General features: G+C 38.6%; 1 protein-coding gene across 3 annotated transcripts in view; it reads right to left on the reverse strand.

The window, feature by feature from the left end:
• The window catches only part of PDZRN4 (PDZ domain containing ring finger 4), a 228,605-nt gene that overhangs the window by 16,319 nt on the left and 192,393 nt on the right, over nt 1–19,893 (reverse strand). For all 3 annotated transcript variants that reach the window (XM_074539849.1, XM_074539848.1, XM_074539850.1), the window contains one exon: nt 477–575. In XM_074539849.1, coding sequence (XP_074395950.1) covers nt 477–575 — 99 coding nt within the window. The remainder of the gene's footprint in view (nt 1–476; nt 576–19,893) is intronic.

A 19,893-nucleotide genomic window follows, 5' to 3' on the forward strand; every position in this document is an offset into this window, starting at 1 on the left:
TTTGGTTTTCTAGCATATTATTAATCTCTCAAGCTACTCCCTCTACCCATCTCTGGTATGTCTGTGTGTACCACAATTGTAACATACACAAAAATAATACAATAATGATTGACCACTTTTAGTATTACTGAGGCTGTGGCAGAGGGAGAATGCAAGCAGGGCTGTCGAGAAGGCACTTTTCTCCTCAAAAGCTCTGCCTGATCTCCATCATAAGGGCACATTTCTTTTAAGATTCAGACCATTCTCAGACTGCTTTACTAACTACAATGTTGTAGTTGAAGGCACACTAAAGAAGCCCACTAGTAATTATTACTCTGCTTGGGCAACATGATAATCTAAATGAATTGAGAGTGACATGAGCTGGTCGATGACCAACACTTCTGGGCTCCTGTCTAAGAGCACTTTCACGTTGATTCCCTGGCACGTGTACCCCTCCATGAACCTCTCCCATGCTGCTCCCAGTGCCATGTCCTTACCTCACTGACATAGATTCCCGTGTCCTCCTCATCATCGGTTCTGTAGCAGACAGTCAGCCCCAGCTTCTCCTGGCTGCCAATGCGGCACAGCTCCACCTCCTACAAGAAAATTCACAGGCTTTTGCGGCGGCTCTTGCCAAGGGTGGAAAGAACTGCACAGCACAAGGGAGCACCAAGCTGCTCAGATATTCGTGGGGTATGACCTACTCATCCTGCTCAATCTTGAGACACAATGTTACAGATGGATCTTTAAGGGAGAAATTATTCCATTAATTAAGAAGGAAATCCCAGCACAATGCAAGTTCAAGCTATACAGAAACTGTTTGGTAAGACATGCCAAACTTTGAGAAATATAGCTGTGCATTGATTTTGCAGGCCTTTGACTTCTGGGTAATAGAAGCTGACTTATAATAGATTACATAGTCCTTCTAGTCACATCACAATAGCTGATTTATAGCATGTAAGACAGACTGGATACCATCAATCAATCCATCACAGAAGTGCCACTCCCTTCTGACAGCAATCCAAGCCATAAAGCAGAAGTACAGGCTTCCATTAATGGTATAATTCCTTCCCTGGCCAGTGTACTGGTGCTTCATTGCAGAAGCTGTTAGATAACAGAAAGATGCTTCAAGGAATCTCCTGCGGAGCTAAACAGCAGTGGCATCTTCCTCAATTGTGAGATGATGCAAAAAACATATTTTTAGTGCCAGATGTCCCAGCAGTGCCATCTCATGAAAAGTGCAAGTTTTTGGGCAGATGGTAGAGTGATAACTATTACATACACCAATCTGAGTTAAGCATCTTTAGAGTTTCATAGGGGAACCATTCACAAAAAGGCAAAGCTGCACTTGGTTTGAACACTGTGAAACAGATCATTGTAATAAAGCAGGATGAACCCAATAACACAGAGTATTAGCTTGGTTTCAAGTAGGAATCTTTGGTTGGTGTTTGTACGTAAAGAGAGTCTTCAGGTCACATTTGGACCCTGACAACTTCTGCTTCTGTGGCTATGCAATAAAAGGAGAGAGAGACCAACCTTTGCTTCAGTTCTCAGATACAGAGTTCTCTGTGATACAAAGCCTATTCCCCCCCATTCCCAGACATGTCATACAGACTAATCTACAAAAAGGCATTGGGTGCAGAGCAGTGAGGATCCACTACTGAATCCAGTAAGTTGTAGGGCCCAGTTGTCAAAAAAGCTCAACTTACAGAAAAACGCGTATTTCACACACATGGGTTAGCCAACGAGGCTCGTGATGTTTTCATTTCAGCTGAAGATCTTTTACAAAGTGCACTGCTATGGCTTGTTCCCCTACTCCCTCATGAGAATTCAAATCTACACAGGTTCACTACCTGCACAAATCCTAGAAGCTTCTCTCTGGACTTTGGATATTCCGTGTCTTCATGAAAACAAATAAAATGTAGAAAAGACTCATGAATTCTGTAGTATTTAGTTTTTCTTACATATGGCAGGAGTTCTACATAGGGTGGTAAGGAGTGGACTTATTCATCTGTACACATTACACATTGGGTTTGAAGGAAGAAACACAGAAGCATGTTTTATTAGGGAAGAGAATTGCAGTGACCTGATTTTGGCATTGGGAGCAAAAGGATGTGTACTGGAAGGAGGCCTATTCAAAACCCATAGTAATTGATGCCTCCAGAGGGAAAGACCACTTGACTAGAACTGTAATATTAGGGAGAAATTACAGTAACAAAATGGTTTCAATTACAGCAACAAGGTATACTTTTAAGGAATAAAGAAGTTTGTGGTCCCTTGGAGGCCTATAAGGAAACCTACATACACCATAAAGGATTGAAACTGGGACCTTTAAATCAAGGCAAACAGGGAGCTGTGCACAAGCTGAAATCTATTAACTTTCATTGTCCTGCTGGCATAACCTCTTGTATCCCCAAGCTGAGGGTGGACAGGGGCCCCAAGGACTGCTCTGAACACAATTTCTTCAGATGTGAATGACCTTAAAATTCTCGTGGATATTTCGACTCAAAATACTGCTACAAAACTGTACCAATATTTCAGGCCGGATTCTCTTAGTGTGCTGGCTCAATGAGCAGAAAAAATCAACCATTTAGGGCATGAAAGGGCAAAGGAAAATGAGGATGAGCCTAGAGGCTTCATGCTGTGTGTACAAGAGATTTGCCAAAACCAGCTCAGGGAAGCAGCTGATGACAAGTAACAGTGACTAATGTCCTCTGGCCGGGCTGCAATAGCCCTGGCTGCACACAGTACCTCAGCTACCACACCTCTCACTTCTCTGCCCAGTAACAGATCTGAGAGCTGAGGTTAGTACTTGGTAGTCCTGGACTATCTCTTTCCTAAATGATTATATGGGGTGTACTCTGATGACTGCACATGGCTGTGGCTGCAGAGAAGCTGTAGATACCTACAACTGAGATCCTGGCACTTAGTAATACTAAGTCCCCAACAACCATTTCTTGTTTTTCAGTATAGATGCCATACTCAAGTACATACTCAAGTGATATCTCATTCAGCATGAGGGAGAAGGTGAGTAAGGTCTGTTGCTTTGCACTGGAAGTCTTTCCAGGTAACTTCCTTTGGCCCATGGCTCATCTGCACTACTAACCTCATGGCATCTCTTTTTTTACAGGAAACACTATTCATCCTGGTCACAAGCTAACAAACCAGAGTTGAAACATATTTTAGGAAAATTTAAAACCACTTTGCACGAAATAGTAAATCATCTCTCAGAGCAAAAGCCCACTAATCTGCTAAGCCTGAGTAATAAGCACGTATGAAACAATTTCAATGGAAGAGCAGCAAGTGAAACACTAGAGAATCAGAACTATCACAGTCAAATACATTTGACATAGTAATTTGCAACAGATGCTTTATAGTGCTGTGGAGTTTTTCTCCTCACAACTGGTTTTCAACTGAAGAAACAGTATGTTTGGCAGCAGTAATGAATTTGCAAATAATTTTCTTCTCTGAAATATTTTTTGAAATATGTATGCATGTGCGCACGCACACACACACAGTTGCTTTCTCTTTGGCTTTTCTCTGTGTGCATGTAGGGACTGAACTGCCAGTGTTCAAGACTCAGCATTTTCAAAATCTATGAGAAATAGTATTTGGACATTGATGAATAGTGCTGACAGACAGATGGTGGGAGGAGAGGGACTGAAGCTCAGGAAGACCTCAGGAGATGACAGCCTTCCCCTCTTTGGGCACACTGGGGGCAACACCTCTCAACACTTTGAAGAGTACTTTGCTGCCAAGTGACAGAAATCAATACCAAATGGCTAAATCTTCACCTTGCTGCTTTTTTTTTCTCTGAGTGGCCAGAACAAAAATTCAGTGCATTTTCACAGTAAAGACAATACTTTAAAGTGTTTTGCCATAAATTTTTTCCTTATCTATAAGTAGAAAAACACTACCAGAGTAGCAGCACATTAAAGAATGAATGATTGCAGAGCATTTGAAAAGCACTGTAGGAATACTACAAATATTCTACATCCTTCTAAAAAATCCCCATCTGCCTTTCCAGCAATTGCTGAATCCATTCAAAAGACGTAGACAGACTATCAAAACTGTCACAGCTACTGAGCTTTCCTCACCCATAAAGTATCCAGAGTAATGGGTCCAATGAACTCTGCCACTAGAAGGGGAAGCATCAAATCCAAACACAACAGTATTATTCCTAAATGGACATTGTATGATCAGTTAACATTAAACTCCTCATTACAATGAGAATATTATCTTGCCATTGAGACAAAAAAATTAATAGTCAAAAAACAAATTAATTTTAATTAGTGGTACTCCTCAGTGTAACAGAACCTGTTACTCCTAGTTCAAAGTTTATATTTTTGTGACATGGCAAAACAGAAGATCCTAAATATTTTCAGTTTGTGATACAGTCAACTATTTCATTTCTAAGCATTAACTAGAATCTATTCATTCTATTTAGCTCCATTGTCTTTAGAGGAAAAGATCAGTATAGTCTAGCCTATAAAACCTAAAGACTCTTTCCTCTTTCTTCCCTCTCCAGTTCAAACAACACTCCTAAATAGAGGGGAAGAAAAAAAGACAGGAGTGAGAGGGAAACTTTGCTGTTTACAAGTATGAAAAAACCAGGTTTTAAATTAAGAGCCAACACAGCAGGACACACACAGGCTTTAGAAAAGGAAATCACCACAGCATATTGCAGAAGGATTCCTACTCCATCAGCAGAAAGAAAAAGTGCTGCCAATCTGAAAAACTCCTTGTGTGGTGAAACAAACAATGCAGTTCAGTGACGCTTTATCTTAATTCTAAAATGTTTGAAATATGGCTGTCAAGTTCAATTTACAAAGCCCACAGTAATGTAATGGTGTTTTAAGGCAAAAGAATTCCAACAGACGCACTCTATGGACATGTCTGTGGGTTCAGCAATTTTTCTGTATCAGTGAAGGATTACTGGTACCTTTTGGATCAAACCCAGATTATAATTCTTACTAGCTGATATTATTGCAATATCAAGGGAAAAAAAAAACCCAGAAAAGAAAATATTATCTTTGTAGCCACCCAGAACGATGCACTTACCACTAATAAGTGAGTTACTGCCCACAGCTAAGTAAGTGGTCATGTGCAGATTCTGAAACAATCCCATGAAATAAACCACCTTTATGTTTTACCCCTTAACAGTCCACCACCAGGCAGAGCTCCAAACTCTTTATACAATTTACCTCATGGTGAGATGACCTAAGAGTCTGGAAATGTTAAAATACACAAAGGTTTAGCTTACAGGTTTTTTGATTATGTCCTTGTTTACCTGTAAAGCAGTGTCTTGTGTCAGGCAAGTTATTCTGTGCCACAGCCCTTTCAGAAGAAATCAAGGCTTACTGAATGGAACAAGGGGCCCAATATCTGATGATCCAAAGTGGAGAAGCATAGTGTCTAGTGCACATTTTAAGAAAAAACAACACCAAAATAATAAAGCAAAATAAGAAAAGAATAGTTACTTGTGTCTTTGCTTTTCCTTGTTACCTGTAGCAATTGCTGACAAGCTGCTTTTACTGTTCATCTTGCTAATGGTATAATTGACAGAATGAGTAATTGAATGAAGGAAGCACAAAAGGCCGAGATCAGAGTACTTACAGAATAGCTCAATAAGGAATTAACTGAGAAAGTGCATTAAAGTCAGACTTATTTTAATAAATTAGTTACACTGAAAAAAAATCCTCATCTGTCTGAGCTAGTGCCAGTCTTCTGAGGCCTCAAACAGAAGAGCTAAGGGACTATGTGGATTACACACCTTAAAATTAAGATTCATTCTGCAGTATCATCTTGATTCTGCACCTTTATGGGTGAGACCAACCTCCAGCTGAATTTTGCCTGCGTTTCACACTTTCTGTCACAGTTACTATATGAAGTTTCTGTAAGTAAGACAATTTTTTTCAGCTTCTTTTTAGTTTCTGTAAACTATGGAAACTAAGAAAAGGTCAGTCTCAGTCTCATAAAAGTGTTTAGTAATTCCAACTCTGCAGTTCTTGTCTCATCACTTATCTTGCATCTCAATGATGCAAGCATTGGGATCATTATCAGACAGGGCTTCAAAGAGCCAGGAACCTGGCAGATTTTGCTAATAGCATTCACTTTCTTGGTCTTTTCCTCCACCTGACCTGAAGGATTTACCTTTTCCAGGCTGCTAAATCACCGGTCATTTACTTTGCTACTTTGTATTATATTTAATTTTCATAATGCCACACACTCATCATCACTGGCAAGTAATTCTGCTCATGAAATAAAAATAATACAAACAGAACCTTAACTCTTCATACAGGAACAGTTCAATCTAATGAAGCCCTAGGAGGGCTAACAGTGGAACTACTAAATAGAAAAAATTCATCTCAAATTCAAAAGAGATGATAATGGTATTACATGTCACATAAAATCATGCATTGCAAATGAGAGCGTGTAAAACAGAGGGCTTGTAGCAAAACAAACATCAGCAGCAGAATAAATGTGATTCTTTAGACTTCACTTTAAAGCACAGTTTATTTCATCTCAAATTTGTACTGTGCAGGAGCTGTGAGTGTCATGTAGAAATGATCAGGGTGTGTACAATGGGTAAGATACACACTTTAAACAGACAGTGTTTCAAACAGGTATTGTGTCTCATAACTCAAATCACGCTTACAACACTGAGCATGGCTTTTTTTAGAGGTTATATCTTCAATGGTGACCAGAAGTAATCTGAAGAAACTCAGAAAAAAGAGATGTAAATCCTAGCATTGGTAGAATTCATCAAAACAATCTATTTTACTGTGATCTTTTTTCTATGGACTACCTATCTTTGTTTAGATGAAGAGAGTCTATGATGCCTCTGCTGTATATTTAACAAAACAATTTCATACTAAGGTAGCTATTTCACTTTCAGGGTTGGGGTGGATGTTGAATATTTAATTCTTTACCTGCATGTGCATGTGTCTATGTGTACAAACTTTGGTATATGACTATATAGGCACTGCAGTACTTCTACACCTGTGCAGTGCTTATATATCTGTATGCAAATGCATGCCAGGCAGGCCAGTTACACTGCAGAAAATCTTTCCTGGCAATCATCTAACAGTTAATTTAAGAGCATGATTACAAATCTTGAAAACATAGTGACAGGGTATATGCTTATAATGAGAAGGTGAAAATGTCAGATCACCCCACAATCCTCATAATCAGAGTAATGACATTTGCAGCCATCTCTGGATTTCACTAACTTTTAATGACAAAACCACATAGACTACCTATTTATTCATAAATGCAAAAAGAAATGGCAAAAGGAAACAAGAATTTTCAGTTTCTAGAAAAGCTCTTCTGTCATAAGACAGATCAGTCTAACATAAAGCCCTTCTCTCACTTTACCTCCATGACAACTGAGTGTTTAGGGTGAGCTGCTCTAAAGAAACAGCTCACAGGAGAGCCTGTATAGAGGAACTGCCTATCACTGCAGCTTCCTTAAGTGTGCCAATAAAAAAAAGATCAAAACCGCCTGGAATTCTGGGGCTTCCAGACAGCAGGCAAGCAATACTGCAGGCAAACAAAGGCATCCTAGACCTCAGAACTATCCTAACATCAGCAAGAGTTATGCTCTCCTGTCAAAGGGATTTTCCAGGAAATACATTAATGTCTTTGTAACACATGCTAATTGAAGGCTATGTTCCAGAAGTATTCAGTGTGAAACAGAGTGCAATGAAACAGCCCTCCCCTTCACAGGTCACTGCAGGGTCCTATCACATTCTTTCCACAATGAATAAACTTGTATTTAAAAGCTTGCAGAGGATTTAATTTACAAACACTAGCCACTTTTACAAGAAAAACAATTCCTCTGTCAGAAAAGCAAAGCTCTTAACTGCTCTGCTATCTTCACCATGGAAGGTTACAAACACTGCAGGATTTTAGCACATTATACATCAGTTTTAGAACCCATTCTGTAAATGTCTATGGAGATTTGGTCGAGTTCAGTGTTTCACTTTTAAAATTACTGACATTCTCAAGTTGTAAAAATAACCTAAAGAAATAAATTATTTTTCCTCCCTCTAACAGTCCCAGTATGTTCTGCTATTCAGCTTTCACACAGACTGGTACATCCACGATGTACTTGGGGGCTATTTGGATGGAAATAGAAAAGCTATGGAGCAAAACAGAGCCAGCCTAGATGTAAACAAGTTGGAACTGCTGGCAGCTGTGCTGTTACAAATAAAATTGCATTCCCTGGTGTCTTCCCACTTATCAATTTTGACAGAAGACTGTCCTGACTTCTCATAAACAGCATCGAAAAGGACAAATCACATTGGGTGTCAGATTTGCCAGAATGGATTTGGTTGGCAGCTTACCACAAAGAAACAGAGGGTTATCTCCATTCCACATGGTGGGGAAAAACAATGCTCAGTCCAAGGGGTGGGGGCTTTACCTTATAGGCTGATGTCTCATATAATCCTCCTTTTTAAAAGTCTGGTTTAGATTTAAGAATCTCTGCCACAAGATTTGTTTACATCAAAGCAGAAAGTAGAAATATCAGCAAGCATTTTTCAAATGCATAATCCAAACCCAAACACAATGTAGTATGAGAAATACTTAAAAATAAACCCACTTTCCTACTGATCCCTGCTTTATAGCTACTCTTAGAGCCACATGCTCTTTTGTGTCCAGACAAAGAATGCTCTGGGATGGCAGGATGCTGTAGACAATGATACCAGTGTTAGAAAACAAAACAAAAGAGAACAAAAGGAGAAAAAGAAAAAACTAGCAGAAAACCCCAGAATTAATATGCTTAAATATAGCTACCTATTAATTAAATATCATTGTTCTGGGGGAGCAGAATTTGGCCCTGCTGCTGCTGAATACTTTGATAATAAAGAAACTCCAATGGATGTGGGAATTCACTCTCACCCTGCAGCTCTGGAGTGAAAATTTTTGGTGTGCATTACACTTCTGTGTGAAAGATCAAACAATGGATGAACTTAGGCCTGCCAGTGAGTATTCAGCAGTCTGATGTGTGATGACCAGTAACAGCCTGCTGGCCATGAGTGGGAGGAGGAGGACACCCTGGTGTTAGCTGGACCCTCTTGGAGTGAGGAATGGGGGGATAGCAGTCATGGAGCAGATGGGGCAACTGGTTGGGCTGGAGGAATGATGGAGCTGGACTACAAATATGAGAAGCCTGTGATCACTGTGCTATGAACAAATTCAGTGTTGCAGTGGGAGGAAGGGTCTGGAGCATATGAGGATGAGATGAACACCTCTAAGTCTGTGGGCCTGGCAGACCTTGTGTGGCCTGTCTGACTTGCATTTAAAAGATATTTTAGCTTAAAGACACATGGCGGACTTTGGAGTGAGTGCATGTCATATGGAAGTCAAAGAAGCAAAAAAATCCTTTACCAATTACAGGCTTCCTGGCTGTTAAAGGGTCAACAGCTGACAGTGTATCCTCCAGGAAATCACAAACCTTCTCTTGAAGCTTAGCTAGTGTGCATGATACCAAATCTTCACATTCCAAAATGACAAATCCAAAAAATCAACACTTATGAGAAATATTAAGCCTAAAATACTCTAAATGCTATTGAAAAACAATTTTCCCCTATTGTCTGGATGATCACTTATTGGAAAGTAAAATATCCACTGTCTTCTTTCAAACAAGCCATGATCTTACTTTTCTCCCTGATTCTTCCACCTTCCTATTTGTCCTCTTTACTTCTGTTCCTTTCCCATGGTGCAGTATGAATGCTAACTTATTAGAGATACTTAACTACATACCTATATTTTCCTGTGATAAGAATGTATATATATTTTCCCCTGCTTGAGACCCAACATCCCTTCTAGTATGTTGCGTATCTGGGAAAACCATGCATACTTGCTTTCTGAGCAGAGAGATCCATGATGAAATGCTATATGCAGTATTTTTCAGGAGTCAACTTTGGTCCTTGCTATTGGTGTTTTCCTCAATAGAAATGTGAATTTGCAAGGATACAAGAGAAGGTTAAAATATAATGAGCTAACTGATAATATGCAGTGAAGTGTTTCTTTTTCACTGATCTCAGATCCTACATTGTCACTTTCTTCTCATTAAACAAAGTAGGTGGGAATGGCCCAGACAAGGCAGAAAGTGAACCTTATGTTAAAATAAGATAAGGAGATTGGAGTAGTAACTATTCTATCGTGCAGTGTGTGTGAACATGCTAACCTGTCACATTGGTTTTTGCTCCTTGAGGGTGGGGGAAACAAACCCAACAAACTTAACCAGTTCAATTTTCTTTTCTTTTTGGGGATTTCCAGAATTTGCTCCCACATCTGTTTTCCAGTGGAAATGGCTCTGATGTAAAATGTTGTAATGGACCTCTTCTTGGTTTTCAGGTAAGAATACAGTACTCCATATCTGACTAGAAGTCCATTACCTAATTAGAGGGCTGGATTACATCTCCAAAAAGGGAAAGCTGGGAGAACTGCATTTGATTAGCCTTTTGAAGAGAACTCACCTACTCAATAAGGAGATATTGTTGCTTCCTTCAGACATCAAATGCAAGAGTCCAGAGAAGTCAGAACCAGACTCTTTGAGATGCATTGTGACAGCCACATGAGACAACAGACATCAGCTGTTACTTGGGAAATTCCAGTTAGATATTTAGGGAAGTGCTTCTTACTATGAGGATAGATAAAGACTGGAAGAGTTGTCCTAAGAAGCTGTAGACTGTAACTACAACTACAAGTTATAGACTGTAACTATATCAGCTGTATAATCAGCATCCAATTCTTTGCTCCTCTACAACAGGTTCACTGAAATTTCTGGATTTGCCTCAAATAGGGGTAATTGAAGGCCATTTGGAAAATTTAGTGGTAATGTCTACAGAAGGGAATGAAACAATCTTAGCTCATGACATCAGTGCTAAAATCTTTACAGTGACTTCTACATTTCTGTTTATCATTCATTGTGTTGGAGATTAAGGTCTGGAAGGGATCCAAGACGTGCAAAAGCTCTCTGTACTTGGAAAGCAGTCTCCACACCAGAGACTGTCAGATATATGCTCTGTGTCCATGAATGTCCTCTTTGATACTCTGGAGTTTTCCACGCCCTAATGGTACAAAAACATTCAAATCTGACACACTTCATTGGGTAGAAGAAAACCTGTTGAAAGTAAGAATTCTGATAAGGTCAGAACTTCAGGTCCCCAGATGATAGCTGCTCCCCTTCCAAAAAACCCATCTACCCCAGCTGTTTCTGGTTTCCCATTCCCTTAAGTCTAATAAAGAACATCTTCATATCTTATTGTTCTTTCTAAACTGCAGCAAGCACCTTCTTCTAGACAATATACCTTAGATACACAAAGTCCAAAGATTTAAGGGGAGTCAGCTGCAGTTCAGCTGAAAATCACTTAGAATAATTAGCTTTCACAATATAGTAAATGAAATAATAAATTAAACCAATACAATACAATAAATTTCACCTAGTGCAGGTAAAACCATACTTTATATTTGCTGTATTTTAAAATGCTACTGCTGAGTACTTGGCTCTGTAAACATCATTGTTACTGCTGCCTGCCTGCTTTGGGCCTGAAATGTGTCAGAAGATTTATCTGCCTCATCAGCACTTTCTAAACACCCAGGCAGCCAATCGAAATGGGGAGGCATAACAGATGTGCCAACATCTGCTGCAGCAAGCATTTATCTGGACAGTGGAACACATAGCTGCAGATTCAAACTCTTACCCAGTTACAACTCCATGTGTATGGACAGCCTAGATCTACAACTGTGTGAAGGCTGTTTTGGGATATTAATTGAAATCAAGTGAAAATGTAGTTTTTCAATTACATTTGTGAGAAATATACCTTCCTGTAATTCAGTTTATGCTTTTCAGACACAGTAAAGGCAAAATACTATGAAAAAGCTAATTTTTAAGTTGAACTTAGAAATTCTTAGAAAGTACTATTACAATTCCATCCCATCTATGGTTTTGTTTACCTTGAGGTACACACACATTAAAATATGTACAGTTAAAATATGCACACTTTAATCACATACGTGTGCCTATAAATCAAGCACATGAAGCAATAAGAAATTACTTTCAAAACACATTTTGATTTCCTGGCACCAAAGCGAGGTCTATGGGCACCACATCCATGCTGAGTTTCAGCTGTTCAAACTTCTGTTGCACATGGAATGCCCTCTGCCCCCTAACACACACTTGTGCAGATTGATAAAATCATGAGATGAAATACAAAGCAAGCTCATCTTCTACTTTTTGATGCACAATACAGTTTCACCTGTATTCCAGCTCACCAAACCATGCCCTCTAGGAATGACTATCACATTCTCTTTGAAGAGATCCCTCATTAAATAAAAAAGCAAACTCCCAGAGAAAAGGCCTCTCCCGCTTTTTTTTTTTTTTGATTTCTCCTCTGAAAGCCCAGCATGAATAATACTGAAACCTTGTTTTAAGCCCAGTTTATTGTAAAAGGTTCCCTCTTGCTAGGGTGACTCAGCCCATGCTTCCTGTGCTCCAGGATTTCCTAGGATCTAAGCTTTAAAATAGCAACATATTATAATAAACTACTTAACATGACTGAGGCTTCTTTTAAAAGAATATGTGAAATAAATTATTACCTCTCATATTTTGTCTGTATAGCTAGATTTCATGTTTCCAAGACAGACTACATGAACATTCAAGTAGAAGGCATATGAAAAATAGCATTAATAAAACCCTTAGAAACATTTTGACTGTAAAGCATACATGGAAGTATGTGAGATCATAATGTAAGAACTGTCTAAACAAAGAATTTCTCCAAAACAGAAGATTTATAATCCACAGATTTCCATAAATATGAAAATATTACCAGCACCTTTCTCTTATTTCACTGACTGAAAAGCACATTCCATACATTGTTATGTTGCCCAGCAATAAAGTGTTGCTGAACTAAAGTCAATTTTCTTCATTTTCCTGGAACAACATAAGCTCTGACAACAAGTAAGAATTTTTATTAGCTTCCAGGTGAAATAAGGAGTAACCCTGAGCTTGTTTTATGTAATCATGAAACAGAATGAATATCACTGACTTGATATATATTTTCTCCTGTTTAAAACACAATAAATGGTAATAACCTTGATAAATTTGTCCATGCCAGTTTTCTGTCTTTTTCTCCCCATTCTCTCATGATCCTCTGCAGTCATGGACACAATTCAAATCCCTAAATTGGCATATTTGTTACTTAGAGGAAGTGAGATGACAGCAAATTCATTCACTTTGAATGTCAGGATTTTGTGATAATATACAGCAATACACTCAAAATCAGTGAACAACTGTGGCAGAAATTACCCTGACATTGCCTTGTATCTAAATGACCCAATGACTAGCAAGGAAGAAGAGTGATTTAATGGCCAAAAAAAGAGATGCATTACAATTAAAGGCTTCAGGCTTTTATTGCCAGTTCTGCCACTGATTGATTTGGCAAGTCTCTCAATACAACTGTCCTTAGTTCACCCGCTTGTGAATTCATGTAGCAACACAGGACATTCATAACACTGCAGAACCTCAATAGAATGGTTTTGTTGAATTTATTTATACCTGAAAAGTGACCTCAATACTTAAAAGACTAATGAAAAACTGAAAGAAAAGGGCTGCTCCTTTTATCAATCCTTTGCTCATTTACAGTGTACAATTGACCACAGCTAGGGAGAAATTCCATGTTTATTATTGTCTATAGGTAAATTATACTGATGTAAATTCAAGGGTATTTTAAAAATACATAATCTTATGCTGTTTTATGCCAAATGCATGCTCAGTTTTCTTTTAATTATTATCCAGTGTTATTAAGAGAAATAAAGCAAAAAATATTCCAGTGCCACTTTCCCCTTTTTTGTTTCAACTGTGACCTTTCTATTTTTAGCTAATAGCTGGGTCACAGGCCGGGCATTTCCTACCCAGAACTCTTCTGAGTTAACAGGAAGAAATCACAAGGAAAGGTTTTAGAAGCCCTGACCATTATAAGTGCTTCCTCAGGTCCAGCTGAAACAACTCTAATAAACTATTTACTAATCCAGGAGACTTCTTTACAAGATAGCTTTAAAACAGAGTCCATTTTTTCCTCTTTATATTTGTATGATAGAACAGGTGGAATGGGGAAAAAAAATGCCAAATCACCCCAAGTTCCCACAAACCAGACCTTCCTAAGCAGCCAAAACCACAAGCTACAGGCACACACATACTTGTTGTGAGAAGCATCTGCTTTTTTTGTTGTGATGTGAGAAGCATCTGCTTTTTCCATTGTAAATCTACAGCACAGCAAGTTTGTTCCTATTTCTCCTACCACACCAGTCAGGTCTGAGGACAATGGAAAGACAAAACCTTGTCCACCATTTCAGCTCTTCTAAACTACAACACTCATATCTGTATAAGGATCCATATTTCTTGAAGCCTTCTCTTTTAAATTATGTCTGGTGGTTGCAGAATTCAAAATTGCCTTTTATTTCCTAGAGGTGCATTTTGTGATTTATCTCCAATTTTAAGAAGTTCAGGACAAAATATAAAGATTCCAGTCACAGTAAGAAATAAAGTGAAAAAGGAAGCACAACCTGATATCTAGCTTCATTGTGCAGAAACATTCATCAAGTAACAAAACAAAAGAGCCTGACAGCAGCAATCAGCAGCGCTGGCAGTTGTGTGCACAGAAGCTGTTTCCATAAAAACCTGTTTGTTCAGGTGCTAGCAATTGAGGAGGAGTTCCAGTTGTGTTGCTGCAAGCTCCTGTAATGCTCACACAGGGGTGTTTGCAGAGTATCAGAGCACTGGAGGGAGCTGTTACAGGCTATCAGCTCACTAATCCTCATGTTAAAAAGGCCCTAAATATGTATTCACAAGATAGACAGATCTATTTGTTTTATTGTTTAAGTAATCCATGTGTTGAAAGGGTCTTAAATAGGAATTCACCAGGCAGGCAGGTCTCTCCTGGACTATTACAGCAATGGTGGGCTGTTCACTGAGAATGAATATTACTGAGACCACTCTTCAGTGGCCCACGAGAGCCTCAACCCATAAATACTTATAGGTGTTCAAGTAACTTTACTCAGAAAAACAGCCTCACTCAGACTGCTAATCTGAAATTACTCCTTTATTTCTAAGGAAAAAAATGCCAATAAAAATCAATCTCTTCAAAAGTGTAATGTCACAGAACTGATAAATTTGAATTTACTCCTGAAAACCTTTGCTCATCACAATGGGATGAGTATTACTGGAAGAGGGAACCAGTGTGTTACTGCTGCACTGTATCTACTGCAATGCTCAGATACAGTAGAAGAATAAGAAGAGCAGGGTAAAAGTTTCCCCTATGTTCAGTGGAAAGATGTCTAAACAAATACTTATGGCCAATTCCAAAAGGTTTCTAGTTCATATCTATTCTAGACCCATTTTTAGTTGTTTGTGAAAACAGCTGGCAGCATCTGATCCAGAAATGCTCAGGTCAATACAAAACCTTAGGAATTTCAGCAGGTTTGGATCAGACCAATAGTAAATTTGATGGACTAATCTAAATTTACAGTTAACAGATTTATGAGTGCAAATACTTATCAAAACATTTAAATGAATGGCTGTGCATAACCATAAATTAGCATTTGCATTCAACATTTATTTCCGTATTCTGATGGAAAAATCTGTCCCTTGGGTCTACAAATCAGAACATGATCTTAAGAGTAATAATTTTTGCCCTGAAGTATTAGCCAACCCTCAGAGCACTATGTACTGCTGTGCTCAGGAGGAGGATGATGCAGTATAGCAACTTGCATATGAATATTCTAATTTCCAGAAGTCCTATTTTCTATAGGATGGGAAGAATCCACACAGCATGTGTGTAGTTTCCAGCTCATGCTCCAAGTGGGAAAAGTATCACATGGTTTTTTCTCAAAATGGTTTTTTTTTCTCACACGGTTTTTTCTCAAAATACCATGCTCTTTCCTCCAAGAACTCTTATCCTTTCATTGCCTGGACACAAAAGGCTCCATAAAACATGACCACAGAAATATTTTACCTGCACATGATTCATGTGGCTCTCTGCATGCTTACTGATATGCACAAAAAAGTAATGGAGCAAAAAAGTAACATAAAGCTGCTCAATGGTTTTTAAGTGAAGAGCATCAGAATGCCTCATAATTTCATATAAGGTCAACTCTATCCTAAGCAACTTTTCAGAGGTACTGGTCTTAAAACTCTCCCAATCTATCAGGCCTAGCATTGGTGTGCATTAGAACTAAAGTCATCAGACTCAGGTGGGCTAACACAATGGCTGCCATTCTCCCTTTTTCACTCTGAAATGTTTCCCTCCTGATATGATGGACTGTTGATATAATTTTCCAGGCTCCTGAAAGCTGAAACAATCACTTGTGCTTAGAAATGAAAGTAATCAGAGCTATAAAGTATTTTAGGCAATTATTCTGGTTTCCTTTGTGCATCCACATTGACTAACACCCAACCTTCCTCCAAAAAACAACACCTCAATGTTGACAGCAAATTTAAGTATAGTCTTCCTCAGATATGCAACAACAGAAAATGCAAACCACTCCTATTCCTTCTCAGGGATGTCTGCTTTTGCTGTTTGGAAGAAGCATTCAGCTGGAAATCCTCAGCTTTTCCCATCTGAGATATATGAGGTTTTAAAAGCTGTAATCCCCCAGCAGAAAGCAATCACCTCCCAGTCTGCTTTTTCCTCAAAAGCCACTTCATAGTATGAAGGTCTCTGCCCATGGATAAGGACCTGGTGACTAAACAGCACTACCAGCTTGTGCCTGCTTGTAACATCTTATTTTCTTGTCTCATTAGACTTGATTGCACAGGACAGATATCAGTTATATTTTCTTTTGACCAGCTCTGTCTTTACAACATTCTTTGCTGGTTATCTTTTTTCTACCTATTTTTGTAACTGTCCCACCATTTCAATGACTCTGTCCCCTTGATTTCTGTATTACTGTTAATGCTCTGAAACAAGTATACAAAGTTTCCCTCTCCTGGATAGTAGGTTTAGAAATATTATTAAGTGTGCACCATTAGCTTACTTATTCCTCCCTAGACCTGTAGCCTCTATTCTTACAAGGACAAATTTTAGAGCAAAGTTTAACACAGATTTACTGGGGACTGTGATGTTTTTAGTCATTTCACCTCATTGGAACCAGCAAGTGGGATCTATAATCTAAACTCACTTGTCCAGCAGCAGAAAGCCACTCATAGTCAGGCTGGGTGGGTTTGTTCTGAATATCTCTGGCTCTCTTTCAGTGATATCGATTAAAAGTCCAATGGAACACTTACACATCAGTCCATTCCTGCTTCTTAAAAGTCCTCATGAGTATCTGGCTATGCAAGAATTGCAAATCTTTTGATGCCTTTCTGCCAACACTGACTGATGTGGGCTCTGCCTTACCATCTACCAGCAATTCATATTTCTTTTAGGACAATTTTTGCAGTAACAACACAAGAATGCTCAAGCTGGCAGATGAAAATCCCCCAGCTTCATCATCTTCCCAGCCATTTGTTTAAAGTAGGGTACTGTATGGAGCCTAATGAGCCTCCCTGGGAGTGCATCCTTCCAAGACAATTGGCCCATACTTGAGTTCATTGCAGTGTGACAATCTGACCACAGCCCATGGGGTTTTTCTAGCTTACAGCTGGAGTAGAAGAGTCTTATAAGTGTCTAATCCTACCACTGCAAGTGTAAGTCCATAGCCCCAGTGCTGGCCATCATATATGATCCTCCTCTTGGTGTCTCATGGTGGTAGCTCAGGTACTTAAACACTAGCACATATCTGTAAGCAAGAACCAAAGCGATTAGAGTTTTTCAGGTCTTTCCCTTTCTTGGAAAACATTTTTGTTTCCAGCACCCCCTTTGCTAATCATCTTATTTCCTTACTTCCTAATGTGGCCATATATTTTGTGTTTGTGTCTCAGAACTGATGCATTCTTCATTTACAAACCATTTCTAGGAAATAATGAGGTGGTGTTGTAGTTCTTTTTCTGCTCACTGTCTTGTTTCAATTCCCTTCTGAAATCTCCACGTTTGGATTTTAATCCATTTAAAATGGAGACCTGTGAGCTATTTATCTCCATCCTTTTGTACAATGGGAAAATTAATGTGTATTTTGGAAACAGAATCATGCTCTTGACAGCAGACAAGTTTTTGGCTGCGTATGATTAGCTAAAGTTTAACCAGAAAGTTGTCACAAATGAAAAAACAACTATAAAATCAAGGAACACTGATAAAATCATCCTTCTAAATAAAGCACAGTAAAAACAATAAACCTCTTTCTCCTAAACACAGGACAAATCAATCAATGTGAGATAGAGAACACTCTGTGGCTCTTCCATCCAGCCTGCAGACTGAGGGGTGGCATGAGCAGGGCTTCTGCACCCTTCTCCATGCTGCTTTCACCCTAAGATGCTGGATATGATGTGTTAAAAATCTAGAAACAAAGCAACACACTTTTGAGACAATTTAATACAGGAAGTAATATAAAATCTGGTCTTTAATTGGAGATCTCCAAAGGAAAGTGAGGAAAAATGCCCACATCACATAGGGTGAATACAGTTTTGTAAGTTTAGCATTGGAGCATAGCCTCTACTCCACCCCTGCCCTGCTGCTTCTCCCCAGGACTGGCAACAGGAGCTGGGAATTTCTTTTTGACTCTGAGACTCTTTTTTGGGATGGAGATGTATAACTCTGAGGACAGTGCTCTCAGTTTTTCCAGATCCCTGGTAATGGCAAGGGAGCTTAATAAGCTCTTACAGGGACTTGAAATAGCAGATAATACAACCAGTGAGTAACCTAAACCATAATATTACCATATGGGCTTAAACTTTGGGAATATCTTTAATGTTTAGAGCTCTGCTAATTAAAGGCTGTGAGATATTCTTGTTCCTCCTAAAAACGCACATATTTAGTAGAAAACATTCTTCTCAAAGGAGTCTAGACAGTTTCTTTCCCATTTAAATTTCACATCAAACACTTTATTTCAGTCACTCAGTGAATATGCCCTAGGCAACTGAATCACAGCTAACAGCAAATTAATGACTATGATGTTGTGATTAGCAGAGAACACAGGCAACTGAGAACCTGTCCAAACATTTACTGTAGTCACAGCATTTATGCCAGCCATTATTAGGGATAAATAATGGCCACAAAGAGGACTTGATTCCACCAGGTAGACCCTTTAAAAAGTGTCACTGATAGTAATATATAAATGTTGAAAATTATTTCTATTTTACCATTAAAAAAAATTCTAGATGCTTACATTACTAATTAAATTACATACTACCAGAAAAAAAAATCGTTTCTATTACATTTCAGGAACAAGCATCATGAACAAACACACTTGACAGAGAAATTTAATATTGTATTACACAGGGGGAGCCAAAATAAAACTTGAAGTCTGAGACACTGATGCTGTGAGACCCTACACCAAAATCCAACTGGGAAGAAATAATCATTTCACTTATCCATAGCAATGATTTTTTGAGGAGTTCAAATAAAAGTTTGCTTGTTCTGATAAGATCCACTGAGTAGATGTTATTTGATTTTCCAGATTCCCCTGTCTGCTGGAAGAGCAATGGGCTGAACGTGCAGTTGAGCATCTTAGATGCTAAAGACACAATAAAAGTGAACTCACTGAGTATTTGCCAAGGCTCTTGCCTTTCATTTAATTTCCAAATGCCATCCAGTCATATGAAACCTTTAAAAGGGTTTCTTAAAGTAGAGCAAACAGGAGGGTGGGAAGTTTTTAATCTTGTATTAAAGATTTTAAATTTTTTATAATCATTCTTATTTAAAACAGAGTAACTTGAACTTATGAAAAGACTCAGCACTTTAATAATAAAAAAACCATCTGCTTCTTGTGCCTGTTCCTATAAATATTTTGTTACTAGATGACAGTGGAAAA

This window comes from Zonotrichia albicollis, chromosome 4 (genome assembly GCF_047830755.1).
Source record: "Zonotrichia albicollis isolate bZonAlb1 chromosome 4, bZonAlb1.hap1, whole genome shotgun sequence".
Classification (NCBI taxonomy): domain Eukaryota; kingdom Metazoa; phylum Chordata; class Aves; order Passeriformes; family Passerellidae; genus Zonotrichia; species Zonotrichia albicollis.